Source organism: Vigna angularis, chromosome 8 (genome assembly GCF_016808095.1).
Source record: "Vigna angularis cultivar LongXiaoDou No.4 chromosome 8, ASM1680809v1, whole genome shotgun sequence".
NCBI lineage: Eukaryota > Viridiplantae > Streptophyta > Magnoliopsida > Fabales > Fabaceae > Vigna > Vigna angularis.
The window spans coordinates 6883650-6898205 of record NC_068977.1 but is presented as its reverse complement, the minus strand read 5'-3'; the positions used below and the strand labels follow the sequence as shown (position 1 = coordinate 6898205).

General features: G+C 35.4%; 1 protein-coding gene across 2 annotated transcripts; it reads left to right on the top strand.

The window, feature by feature from the left end:
- The first annotated feature begins 608 nt into the window (after positions 1 to 608).
- Positions 609 to 14327, top strand: LOC108345427 (uncharacterized FCP1 homology domain-containing protein C1271.03c). 2 transcript variants are annotated; one of them, XM_052867665.1, is made up of 8 exons: positions 609 to 762; positions 911 to 979; positions 12366 to 12638; positions 12716 to 12797; positions 12917 to 12983; positions 13232 to 13417; positions 13523 to 13583; positions 13943 to 14327. In XM_052867665.1, the coding sequence occupies exons 2-8, from the start codon at positions 967 to 969 to the stop codon at positions 14128 to 14130; spliced, it is 870 nt and encodes a 289-aa protein (XP_052723625.1). In that variant the 5' UTR covers positions 609 to 762; positions 911 to 966; the 3' UTR covers positions 14131 to 14327. The 2 variants fall into 2 exon arrangements, with proteins under 2 accessions (XP_052723625.1, XP_017439514.1); XM_017584025.2 differs by lacking the exons at positions 609 to 762; positions 911 to 979 and adding an exon at positions 11666 to 11928.
- The last annotated feature ends 229 nt before the right edge of the window (positions 14328 to 14556 follow it).

Genomic DNA, 14556 nt, shown 5'->3' with positions numbered 1-14556 from the left:
TAGTGTGGAAACTTCCTTTTCCTCCACGTATTATGCGCCGAATGTGTCGGTCACCCACCATGACACCCACTGACCACAAATTCATCTTTTATTTTCAATATAATAATTTTATATCTATAATACAGTCGGATATTAATTTAATAATATTTTAAAATTAATGTACAAAACTAAGCCAAAATCGTTTATGTAAAACAAAATAAGAAAAGAAATTAACATTTGGAGAGAAGAAACTGGTAAATTAAAAGAATAAAGTAATAAGTCATCTTCTACATATAATTAATCTTTTTTACTAAATATAACATACAGTAAAGAATATATTTATTATCTTATTTTTGAAAAAATAAATTAAAGTCTATAAAATAAAATAAAAAGCATTGTATATATATAAGATCTAAAAAAATATAAATATGAAAACATGAAAATTCCTATATTTCTATCAAAACCAATAATATATAATGATATATAAGATAATTATATACATAAATAAACATGTAAGAATCTGGAAATTTATTTGAAAATTTAATGGAGTATTAAGTTAATGAAGTCAGGAATTATTCCTTTAAAAGTCATTTTCAGACTCATTCTGGTTCATTAACCCAACTCCATTCTCTCTCTAAAAACTCAGAATTCAGTCTTCTTCTCTCTGCTTTCTCTCTACCATTTCCTCACCTTTAACCATTGCATGTTTGATTAGGTGGTGCTCAAGTGACTGTGGCGCAGAGAGCTTCGCAACCATCCGATTAGATTCTCGTTCTTCAGCAGGTAAGTCGTTTCCCCTTTCTCCTCCGTAATTTTGGAACCTATGGCATGCAACTCTACTGGTTACATGTAGCTAGTAATATTCATTTCCATTTCCTCGGTTCATTCTAGCTCTAAGAGTTGTTTCCTATCACTAATTTGGTGAATGTAGGGTGTTGTGCATTTCGCTGTGAGAGGTTCTGTGGAGTCGTTGTTGTGAGCTGTACTATGAGAACCCTAGGTAAGGGAAGCTAGAATATTTCTTATTAGTTAGTTGCATGTATGTGTATATACTGAGTTATGTATTAATTTTGTTATTTGGATTGTATGTTAAGTTCTGAGTAAATGAGATGATATGTATTGGTATGTTCATATGTGAACTGTTGCTTGTGATTTGATTCAAACGTGTTGTGTAACTGCAATTGAGGATGTGAGATGGGTATATTCCAAGATAGCAGCTGTTATGTTGAAAGTAAAGAGGATTGATAGTGTTTTAGGTTATTATAGAGGAAGTGAGGTAGTGATTTTGAGAGTTAGAGGTCAGGGGCTATTGTGGTCTGTTGGGACAGTCTTAACAAGTGTATTATGACTTGTTTGAGTCACCAAAGTGGTACAAATAAGTGTAAAGTGTTAGAATTGGGTTTGAAGTCCTCAAGTGGTGATAATTGATGTTGAGGAGTAAAAGTTGAGTTATAATTACCTTAAAATTGTATTAGAAGGGTTTAGGAACATCTAGAAAAGTTTAATTAGGTGTAAAACGTGAATTAAGGATGTTAGAAATTGGAGAAATGACCTAGAAATGGTAAGGGCTAGTGTGATGGCATGATTCTGCAGAATTTGTGTTCTACAGATGATGCAGAGTCGCTATGCGAGCTGTCTCGCATAGCGAGTCCTTGCAGAGGGTGCTCTGTGTTTGATTCATTCGCTGTGCGAGCTGGTGCGTTGTGCGAATGACTGGAGGGTGCTGCTCTCTGTTTGGCGATTCGCATAGCGAATCTGGTCGTTATGCGACTGGAGGTGACTTGGAGCCACTGCCAGTTTAATTCGAAAGGCGAATTGAGCGCAAAGCGAGAGTTTTAGGGGGGTTGGTCTCTATCTAGGATCTCGCATAGCGACCTGGATGCACTATGCGAGAGGTTGAAAGTCTGATGCACACTACGAGTTAATTCGCGTGGCGAATTAGGGGATGCGCTGTGCGAGACCATCCTGTCTCTTCTAATTGTTTTATTATATTAAAATGTGGACTACTAAATTATACAGTTCTATATAATTTGGGACGTTACATTTATTTTATAAAAATCTATTAGATAATTTTTAGATGACATCAATTATTATATTCATAAATAATTTAACTATAAATAGATTTTATCTTAGTTGAGTTTCATTTTATGAAATCATTATCTCATGTAAAAATCTTTTCTTAAAGTTTATTCTATTTTCCTTTTAAATTTTTAGTCATTTCTTATATGTTTGACCGTTATTACCTCCAACTGATCTATGGTACAGAGATATACAATTCTAACATATCAGAATCTAAAATAAAATAAATTTATATTTTATTTTATTTTTGAGTTAATTTAATGTGATTCACAAAAATTTTAAAGTGAATATTTATTTAGTTGTAGATCATTAAAATATATTCAATTTTCAATTAGCTCTTGAGGTTTTATTGTTAAGCGTCACCCATGAACTATTAGGTACTACCTAAGGATTCAATTCTATGGATTTTTAGTGGCCTGGGTATTGAGCACCAGGCTTCGGCTATTGGGCGTCAGTCTAAGCATTAGGCGCCATTTAGGTTCCTTTGTTTCATTTCCACTGGGCGCCCTTAGTTACAGTGGAGCATCCCAAGATAGGGTTTGTTGGGACAAAAAGAAATTCGTTGAGTGAATTTATGGGAAAACTTCCGGGCACTGACGAGGGCGGGAAGTGACACCGGTGCAAGAGGCATGGTGCAGGGGACACAGACAAGGAGCGGCTTCTGGCAGCTTCGAGTGGAAGGGGTACATGGACGAATCGAACATACACCGGAATGAGAGGGATCTGGAGACTGTATAGGTATGAGACTATACAGTTGAAAGATAACTTAAAGGAATTGATTTCACTACTTATATCACCAAATGCATTTGTTTTTCGGTAGCCTAGCCCATAAGAACTCCATGGTTAAGCGTGCTTAACCTAGAGTAATTCTGGAAAGTTTAATTCTGGGATTGGTGACCTTCTGGGAAGTTTTCCCAGAAAAGTACATACTTAACCTATATTATTATTATTATTATTTATTATTATTATTAACGGAACCAAAATGGTTCAATAAATAAAAGATTCAAATATGAGATTCATACAGTATATTAACTACTTTAAAATAAGAAAAATATAATATTTGATAGATATATGTTATTATATAATAGATATTATTATTGGCAGAACCAAAATGGTCCGATTCAAATATGAGATCCATATAGTATATTAACCCAATGAACCTATGTAACATCCCAAAAATTTTACCCTTTAAAAATTTTAAAATTTTAAATATTCCAATAATACAACTACGTTAACACCCCGAACCTCAAGCTCAAATCTATACAAAGTTTACAGCTCAGACAAAACAGTAAAGATAACATTGAATCCTTCTAATACACTCTTCCATCTCTTCCTGCCCTTGCACCAGATCACGTGACATCCCTTCATCTGCTCACGTATAACAAAACGTTATACGAACATCGCAAAAATATGATTTTCCGGCACAAACAAACAAGTAAGGGTGAGCTAACATGCAACACAACAATTATAAAACATGCATAATTGCTTTGATAAAAACATCATATAAATTTATGTCAGACATCCTCATATACTCATTATACCACAATTCCTACTAGACACTCATCCGAATGATACGTTGATGAGCGGTCACGGGAGGTTATGCACTTGTGATGACTTTTACTTTTTCTTACAAATACACTTCCAAAATACTTCATACCATTCACAAGGTTAGTCCCCTCACTATGTCCAAAACCGGCACATAGACCAGGACCTCCTGCTCCTCTCACCACATAATTCATCCTTCTCTACATGAGACTGGATGATTATTAGAGTATCAGGATAACCTCCAACTGCGGGACCCTCAACATCAACATACACACTAATATCATAATATTATAGGATTTCTCCATGAGATTCATACCATACTCATATTCCTCAACTCACATTACACCTCTACAAAACCTCTCCATAATACACATATCATGATCAGATGCATGATTTCATGCCAACATCATAAAATACATTTATCACAATAATTTTATTATATCTCCTGCATTCACATACTTCCACGTAATTCATGTCATACTATGCATAGTACACTTAATTCCACACCAACACAACAGTAACTGAAATTGGAACCAAACACTAAGAACTCTGACCGAACATTAAAGACCGAATGCTAATAGCCGAACGTTATTTGGACGACTACTGCTTGGACGAACGCTATGGACCGAACGCTATTTGGGTGAATACTAATTGCCGAACGTATTTTCTGAACACCATTTGACTGATCACTCTTTGGACGAACGCTAGGAAATCATGCCCTATAGGTCGAACGCTAAAAGACAACTCCGTATTGACCGAACACTCTTAGAACGAACGCTGTGATCAAACACTAGGCCGAACGCTCAAAACCAAATACCAAATCAACCCTATTGGAACGAACGTTCAAACATCAAATCTCACCGAACATTGCCTCTGACGAGCACTATATGAGTGCAACATCATCGAGACCGGACGTTCCTTACGAACGACCCCTAACTATTAACGATCCATACCTGAGACAAACATCATCCAAACCGAACGTTACCTATGAATGGTCACTACCTAAATCATGCATCATTACGACTAATCACTACTTATTAATCGATCGCTACCTAGGAACAAATGTCAAGGCCGATCACTCCCCATAAACGCCCGCCACCTCAGAAAAACATCAAAAATACAGATCATTCCCCATAACGCTCGCTTTGAGACAGAACACTATAAGACCGAACGCTAAGGTCAAAGCCCATTTAACCGAACACTAGAAGGACGAACGCAAATCTTGAAATTCATTTAACCTAACTCCATAAGAACGAATGTTAAGCTTGAAACCCATTTACCCTAACACCATAAGGACGAACATCACAAACGATATGGACGAACGCCAAACAACAGGCCGAATACGAACGCCAACAAAACGCTTATAAGACCGAACGCTCAAGAATTCCAAACTTAAGATTTATCGAATTAGGACCGAGCACTCAATTTTACTTCCCGAGAATACTAAGTTTAAGAACGAACGCTAATACTCACTAATAGACCAATGCTGAACGTTTAAGATTTAGACTTAGTATTTCAAATTAAGACCGAACGCTACAAACTACCTAAGAATACTTACTTAAAGCCGAACGCTCACATCAAAACCGAGACCGATCGTTCACCATCAGAATCAAACAAAGGCCGAACAATCCGAATTAAACCAATACCGAACGCTCATAATCAGAATCAGGCCAAGGCCGCTCGTTCACAATTAGAATATCTCATCAAAACCGAACGTTCAATTTGCTAATACAGAAATGAGACCGAACGCTACAATCACTAATTAGCCATAGCGGACGTTCAAGATTCAAGCCTGTTAATACTAAATTATGTCGAACGCTGTAGTTACCAATATAACAATGAACGTTCAAAGTCCATTATACACTTAGACGAACGCTCAAAGTCAATTTTACATTCAAACGAACGCTCATAATCCAATATACACTTAGACGAACGCTCAAAATCTATTATACACTTAGACAAATGCTCTAAATCCATTATACACTTAGATGAACGCTCTAAATCCATTAATAGAGACTACCCAATTAAAACCGAACACTTCAATCATCAAGAACGAACGCTACACTCATATGGAAGGGCGGACGTCGTCATACTGAAGACCGAACGCTCAGCATGTTTTGGCCGACCACTAATTGGTCGAGCAATTTGGACGAACGTCCCTTGGCCGATTAGGGCGAACGCTCAGAACAAATACTGAGCGTTCAGAATTTGACCGACCCTTAAGTGGTCAAATCCCGTTTTGGACGAGCGCGCGTTTCTGCAGAATTCTGCAGAATCGCATGAGGTTTTCCAGAACCCAGAAAACTCCATTTTTCATCCCCAAAATTCCCAGATTTGATTCAAAGACAGTAAAATTCAACAATCAAACGAAAAATCTAACTCCCCTTACCTCTTGAAGACTTCCTTTGTAATATTTGTGATCCATCTCCTCCTAGACATGCAGCTCTAGATCTCCTAGCAAATTCAGCACCTCTCTACTTTCTCTCCAGATCTTGCTGTAAGAACTCCACTCTCACCAGATTCTCAACCCAGATCCTCCTCTCAGTCCTTCTAATGTTGGTATAACTTACCTTGGGTGCTCTTTGGACGATTGAAAATGAAAGGAAGGAAGGGTTCCTTTCCTCTGGATGCTCTCCTCCATGCCAAAAATGAGAGCCTTCTTTTGCCAAGCCTCCCCCCGTAAATGCACACCTCTCCTTTTCTCCCTTCCCCCAATAATTCCCCTCCAATCATGCATTCCAATAATTGCATTCTAATAATGCATCCATGTCCCCACCCTTCTTAAAATACCGGTTCTTACAACCTAAATGCTATGAAATATTAATTGTCAAACTATATTTTTTCTACACAAATAAATAATAAAAAACGTGATTATTTATAACCAAAAATATATATTATACTAACCTTAAATCCTTAAATACATATATAATATAAAAACAAAGCAAAAACTTCCAAACTTATTAACTTTTAGAATACACAAATTTCATAATATTTATTTAAAAATAAAATACTAATTTACCACCAACATAAAGTTTCATTAATATACATTAAAACATTATTATACTTTATGTAACACTCCCAATTTGGGATTGTCACAGTTTACAAAATTTTCAAAAACATAAGAAATGTTTATTTGTCAAAAGGAAACATATGATACTGTTATAAAAATTTTAACACTCAAAGATTTAAATACATAAGTTTATCCTTCAGTTCAATTGAGAAAATTAATTAAAATACAACTCAAGGAAATGATACAGTTCTTCAAATACATTATTCCCAAAAAGGTTTCCACGCAAATTCTCGCTTTACATCGATCTATCTTCATCTATAACAACATGTGCTCTCGTATAACACTACATATTATACAATCATCGCATTCACATGCACCAACACAAACAACAGAGTGATCTAACTGAAACAAGGATACATGACCCACAATCCTCTGATATCACAAGTATAACACAATACAAATCATGCATATAGCACACCCAAATAACATATTATTACCAATCAGTAAAATCATCAACCTATTTACTGAAGCGTAATAACATCTTATCATCCTACCTACTTACCAGTGCAGTCCAAGATCCTTCTGCCTACCTACCAAAGCAACACAATAAGGTGATACTGTCTACTTACCAAAGTAGCATAATATAAGACATCTTGCCTACTTACCAAAGTAGTACAATTTATGTCATGTCCTCATCTTATAGTCCTGCCTACTTACCAAAGTAGTGTAGTCCAAGACCCTTCTGCCTACTTACTAAAGCAACACAGTATAGGATATCCCGCCTACTTACCAAAGCAACACGATTGCTGTTGATTTGCCAACTTACCAAAGTAGCGCAAACCAACAAAGACACAAATCACAACACATCAACCACAATCGGCTCAACATAATTATTTAATTTTCACAAATAATCTCAACCAACAACCATAATCCAGTCATGCTCAACAAATATATCATACATCATACTGTTAGATCACACATATCTCATTCCCATATCATTTTACATCTCCATAAACACCACACAACATTTCCACAATCAACAGATGCATAAAAATCAACTTAAGTCATCAAAACATGCTTTCAGCCTCACGTCACTCGCCCAGCCAATGACTTCACTCGTCCAGCGAGTGAGTCTGGCTCTCCCAATGAATGGTTTCTTCTTATTCAAACATAATCAGATTCAAGCCTATTCTACAATTCCCTCTAACATTCCAGACTTTCTAGAGACCCAAAATTCATCAACAATCATCACAAATACCAATTTTCTCATCAATATCATCATATTCTCAATCAAATTCAGGGTCTAAAATCATGCACAGATTCTATTTAAGGCATACGAACTGCCCATACTCAAACAAAATCACAATAACACCCAAAATAAGAATCAATAACAACCTTTATCGGGAAAGACAGAGAATCAATGGTACATACATATTCGATCTCACATATTCTCCTAGTGTACAATTAATAATCATGTTCATCATCACGAAATCAACAATTTCAAATCTTCCATTTTAGTATAGCATCACCAAAATAACATTTGACTTATTCTGTTCATCAATCATACATAATCATGAGTTTAAACACGAATTACAATGGAAAATAAAAGCTTAATCTCCATTTAAAATCATTCACAGATTCAAAAACCCAAACATCTTCATGAATCAAGAACATGTAGAGTCAAAAGACCAAAGGTTAGCTCCTTTTATAGTTTTCTCCTAGCATGCTCGACAAAACTGGCTTTCGATGGTCATTCCACAAACTCAAACTCCTCATCTACCCCAAACTCAAATCTTCATACCTCTCTACCTCTCAGATTCATTTTTCATACCCTTTCTCAAGTTTGAAACATGCCTTAAAATAGGCTAAGACGCTTTTGAAATGCGTCTAGAACCAACCAAATGCTCAAGCTAAAGCCTTATTCGTCTAAGCTAATTGACCAATTCGCTCAAGCTAGCCTTATTAGTCCAAGCTAATGGACCAATTTTCTCAAGATAGTGGACCAATTCGCTCAAGCTAGCCGAAAGTGCCTCGACAGTTTTTTCTACCGTCTACGACTTTTCAAGACGAATCTAACTTTTTTTCCAGGTTCGAGGTAGCTCACCCAACGAATCATCTAGCTCACCCAAGCAAGCCGAAAGCATTTAAAGTGTCAGATTCCCTTCCGGAAGTGCGATAACTAGTGCATTTTGGTCACCTAGTGAGTCAAAACTACACTTATCCTCTAAAAATGAAGGGTTTATACTTTACGTTTATGTATAATAAACTAAAAATAACTATACTCAGAGGCTGGAGGAAGTACTTTGAATTTTACGAGAATTTTAGAATAAGAGAAAGAAGAACAAATGTGAATCTCATAAGATTCCTTATTTCTTTCTCTGCCCATTTTTCATGCCATCTCCTTGGGATTATGCTTGCCACATCCATTACTATACCGGTAGTCTCCTAGCATATAAGATCACAGAACGCAGTTCATAAAATAAAATAACTTTGAATCAAGAAACTATTTCAAGGCAATGTAGAAGAAATATTACAAGCTGCAGTTTTGTTGTGCGTATCTAATTAATAAATTAAGAAAACATCCATCCAGAAAATATCAATAATCCCTAACCTAAAGCTTTCTATAATTCAACAATATATCATATAGGTAAACATAGAGAATACAAAGGTATGATTGCCTCTACAGTTCCTTCTTAACGTTTCAGCCTCCATTCTCACATCGAACCACTACCCAACAACCGTGCTACCTTTATCGGATCACCACAGGCCACCACGCGAAGTCTTCTTCTCCAACGCGTCACAGCCACCATGGCATTCTCCAGAATCACGCCCGTTATCCATGTCAACCTACAGGAAATAGAAACCAAGCCAGAGAACCAAGACGCCGCTGCGACTACCGCCACCAAAAACCACGCTTCTCGCGCACCATCAACAACCACATTGTGTCGCGCCGTGCCACCGCCATCAGCAATCATGCCACAACACCTCGCGAGCTCCATAAGGTCGCCGCCATAACCACCGTGAGAGCTTTCTCTCTCCTTCGCACAACCTGCAATTAGAGAGGCAACCAGCAGATCGCGCCACCACCGCCTTCGAAGTAGCCACTGCCAACGTCCACACAAATCGTGACAACCTCCTTTCATCGTGTGCAGAGAACAAGCAACAGAGCATAACAATTTCCCCCAATCTTCACCCCGTCGTCATCAAACCTTAATTCGCACCACCACCATCAACATCAGAAAACCCCAATTGCAAGTCTCCGCACTCACCTTCTTCACTAGAAACCTCCATTGATGCACCATCACAAAGCTTCGTTCATCACCACCTAGCGCTGCTGCCAACCTCCATGTTCGTCTCCATGGCGCAACCTTATTCAACCTCAATGAGCGCCGCTCATCAACAACCTCACTTCACTCCCAACGGCCACCGCTTGCTCTTCCCTCCAAAGGCGACGGACTCGCAGGCGAGGTGGTAGTGGCTCCCGACGGTAGGGTTTTGGCGAACAAAGAGGAAGGCGAAGGGATCTCGTTTTCGGTTTCGAGTTTGGTCACCTTGAGTCTCTGCGTGGAGGGGGAGATTTTTGGAGCCGCCTCGTAGATTTGGTTTCTCACGAGAAAAGAAGAGGAAAAGGGGAAGGGGACGGAGATCCGGGGCACCGTGCAACAGAGGTGGAGCAGCAAGGGCAGTGCAGCCAGGGGCGAGAGTGAGAAGAATGGTGAAAAAGTCTTATGCATGAGAGAGGAAGAAAAATTGTTTCTCGAGGAAGAAGGAAATGAAACACTGTTGTAGGTTAAGTTTTTTTTGAGGCAGCGGGGTTAAGAGGTAAGCAATACTACCTCGGTTCAGCCGAAGCAATACACACATATATGCCTCGGCTCTACTCTCCCCCGAGGCATATAGTCTTCAGAATAAAATAAAAAAGAATATGAAATGGTTATACGCCTCGGTTCCCGCCTAAACCGATGCATAAACATGGTTTCACACCGGTTTTGAATGAACCGAAGTCATAGGCTCTGCACAGACTTCAAATTTTAGAGACATGTTAGGGGGCAGGTGGACTGTTAGACATCGATTGTAGTATCAACCAAGGTAATGTGCCTTATATGCTTTGGTTCCCCTTGAACCGAGACGTATAAGTTTGTTTAAACTACAAAAATGCCACCACATTTTGATAGACTTCAATTTCACCTAAACCGAAATCTATAGCGCGAGTTAAAAAAATAATTTTTTACTAGTGATATAATCATGAAAAGAAATGATATATATTTCTATGGGGAATATATAAAGTTAATATTATTTTTAGTGTAAGAACTATAAAATAAGTATTAAATACAGGATGATTGAAATACTTTTAATTTTATAATTTTATAATTTTATAAATAATTATATATATATATATATATATATATATATATATATATATATATATATATATATATTTATGGAGAAACTGTATTGTGGTTATAATATTTTTTATGCCATTTGGCTTAAATCCTATTGTAGCATATCTGCATGTCATTTAGATTACTGTCTGGGGTTAGAAGTTGATGTTCGTGTTATTATAATCAAAATTGAAATAGAAGATAGAGGGAAGAGTGATCTTATAGGTTTGGTGGACATCAAAATGAATATTTATTATGATTATATTGTGATGTATTTCATCAAACATTTGTTTTGAATTTTTTTTAAAGTTGAATTATCTTTAAAATCATTTTCTTTAACAATCCATAAAAGTATTTTATGTTCGTGATTCTGAACAGAAATGACAAATTTATAAAATAAGACAAATTTATAAAATTGAATTTGACTTATTAAAAGTATAATTCTTGAAGACTATCCCCAAATCTTAAACTAGAATTCCCACAAATTTCTTTCCAATAATTTGAGTAAGAAGATCACCCTGTAACAATTAATATAATTCCACGCTGTTATTAAAAAATAATAAAAACATATTAAAAATAGAATCATAATTAAAAGGATTGTTTTTAGAATATTCTACTTTATCATTAAATAGAAAAGAGTATTAAAAATGTACTTGCATTTAATTCTGTCAGTTTTCTGTGACTACTTTTGGAAGTGAAAGAGTTATTTTGTTCTCCAATTTAATGAACAGTCCAAGTTGGTGACATTTCTTCAATTTATATGCGACGGTTACACTTTCCTAAGCTTACGTTAAGAAACAGAGGGTTCCTCACTCATTTCATATCTTAGTGTATCTAGCAGTGTGAAGAAAGAAGCAGAATAATCTTTCATAGACATTGTTCTGTTTCAACAACTGTGTTCTCCATTTTTGCATAGTTCCTCAACTTCAACAGGTACCATCTTCATGACACTCATTTTTGTGTCTTTTAGCTCACTTCCTTTTATCTGTTTTATCCAATGCTAATGTTGATGTATGTTATGTTTATTGAATCTCTTCTTTTATACTCTTACCTGTTTTGTGTATGAAACAATGACAATATCTTATAACTAGAAACTCTTTTTGTTCCTTTGTTTTTATCTTTTTCCTGATTGTCAATTTTATTTGTTTTGCTAAATGTTGATGCATGTTGATTCTTTTCATGTTTCCTTACTGAATATGGGTTTTAGAAGAAAAAAAAGTGATTTTCTGAACATTCATAAAACCATTGATATAAAAGAGAGAACTGTAAGAAGAACCATACTAATATTATGGTTTGGAATGATTTGTATTTCCGTGCAAATTTTCTAGTAACTTGTTTTAATAATATTGTTGGTGCTAATGTTTTGTAAGAGAAAAATAGGAGAATGGATTTCAATGGAAATACCGTGAGTACTGAATCAACTGTGGTAGCCAAAGGAAAAAGAGACGAAGAAAACACTGTGTCTGCTACTGACATAAATGAAGATCTCAGTATAGAAGTTTTCAAAATTTCTCTGCATGAAACTGAAATTCATCCCTTAAAGAGAAGACTAATTGTTCTTGATATAAATGGATTGTTAGCGGCTGTAGTTTCTTCTCCACCAAAGGATCGCAAACCTGATATAACCATTGGAAGGAGAGCAAGTAAGAATGGTTGTTCTTTGTTTTTTATGAATTCTGTTTATTATGCTAATTTTGGTTATGTTTGAATTTGATTTCAGTATTTAAGAGACCATCTTATCTTGATTTTCTGGAGTTTTGCTTAGAAAAATTTGAAGTTGGCATATGGTCATCAAGATTAAAGTACTCTTCTAACCACTTGAGTCTATTTTTCTATTTTTTTTGCCTCCATTTCTTTTTGGGATGTTTTGTTGTTAACCATTAGCTTTTAGAACCAAAATTTATGTTTCTTTATATTACAGGAAAAATGTTGATAGAATCATTGACGGTTTGATGCCATTTTTGAAAAACAAATTGCTTTTCTGCTGGGTAAGTATTTATTAAATGGTTCTCTGATTAAAGAAATACCTCTATCAATCTTTGTTTTAGTGAAATAATGTAGAGCTGAAAGGTTTGAAAATAGCATGTTAGAAATTAACAATAGAGGAATTGCATTAACTCTGCTATAGAAACTATAATCTTTATGAGAGTGATGACAACTGCCATAATCTACTGACGGATTCCCTTTTCACTTTTGTCACTTCTGATTTTGTATTTTCTTGGCTTCTGATGTGCAGGATCTTTCTTATTGCACTGAAACACACTTCAAGACTCTCGAGAATAAATATAAAAATGTTGTTTTTAAGGATTTGAGGAAACTCTGGGATAAGCATGATCCTAATCTTCCATGGAAGAAAGGGTATTACAATGAATCCAATACTTTGTTGTTGGATGATTCTCCTTACAAGGCATTGCTGAATCCTGTAATCAATTTTAACTCAGTTTTATTTCCTTCCGCAGCTTTTTATATCAACTAATTACTACATTTTTCTAATCTTTTGTTCCAATTCTTTTGATCAATTATTCAGCCAAACACTTCGATTTTCCCTCATACATTCTGTTATCATGATGAAAACGACAGCTCTTTAGGTAAAAATTTCTTTATAATATTTACTTGTATATAGTAATGAAAACATATTGAGTAACTTCTTGCTTGAATCTTTATCCTGAAATATTAGAAAGAAGAACAATGTAGTTTTGTAATCCGGAGAATGTCAAGATGATTTTTTTTTATATAGTTTATTTTAAAAGATATAACCAAGTAGTCATTTGTTAATTCAGAATAAACTTACATTTAATGTGATGAACTTTTTGTAAAATGAGTCTTTTTTGTTTCTAACATTTTTTTCATAATTAACCAAAATTTATTGAAAACAATCGATTTTAGTGTCTTAGTTTACAAGGTTTATAATTTGAACATGATGGATTAACAGAATAATTCATGACAGCTGAAGGAGGAGAGCTGAGAGTATTTCTAGAAGGCTTGACAAAAGCTGAAGATATGAGAAAGTATGTTGAGGAACATCCCTTTGGCCAAGAAGCCATTAGTAAAACAAGTGATTCTTGGAACTTCTACAGTCAGGTCATTGAGAGTCTATCTGCAGAGAAAGCAATGTCTGATTTGAAGAGAAAATGAAACAAAAGGGTCTTCTTTTTGTCCTCAAACATTTTTGTTTTGATCTAAACTTTCTTTGAATATGACGGAAGATTTTGATTTAGATTAATGTTTCTGCTACAAAACAGGATGCTACATGTTATTATGGAATTGGAATGGTGTTTTTTTCCTGCAAACTTCATCAATCACCGGATATGGTGGCTGAGATATTGTTTTGGAAAATACTATTGGAATTTATCAAACTGTGTTCAAATGTGTATAAGTTTTGTTATTTGGAAAGTGAAAATTTTTAGGTGATTTTTTTTTAATATTTTAAAGGGCAAAACAAATTTATCTTATTATGTTATTGATTGGTGCACTGGCTACATCACATAATTTTTTATATTCCAATTAATATGATAATGAAAACTTTACTGGTCTTTTTTATTTTGTATTGATATGTATAAT

Bases quoted from the DNA above. Each gene is read 5' to 3' on its own strand.
- LOC108345427 (XM_052867665.1), top strand. The intron at 12,639-12,715 runs GTAAGAATGGTT...ATTTGATTTCAG, and splicing joins AACCATTGGAAGGAGAGCAA to TATTTAAGAGACCATCTTAT. The intron at 13,418-13,522 runs GTAATCAATTTT...TCAATTATTCAG, and splicing joins ACAAGGCATTGCTGAATCCT to CCAAACACTTCGATTTTCCC.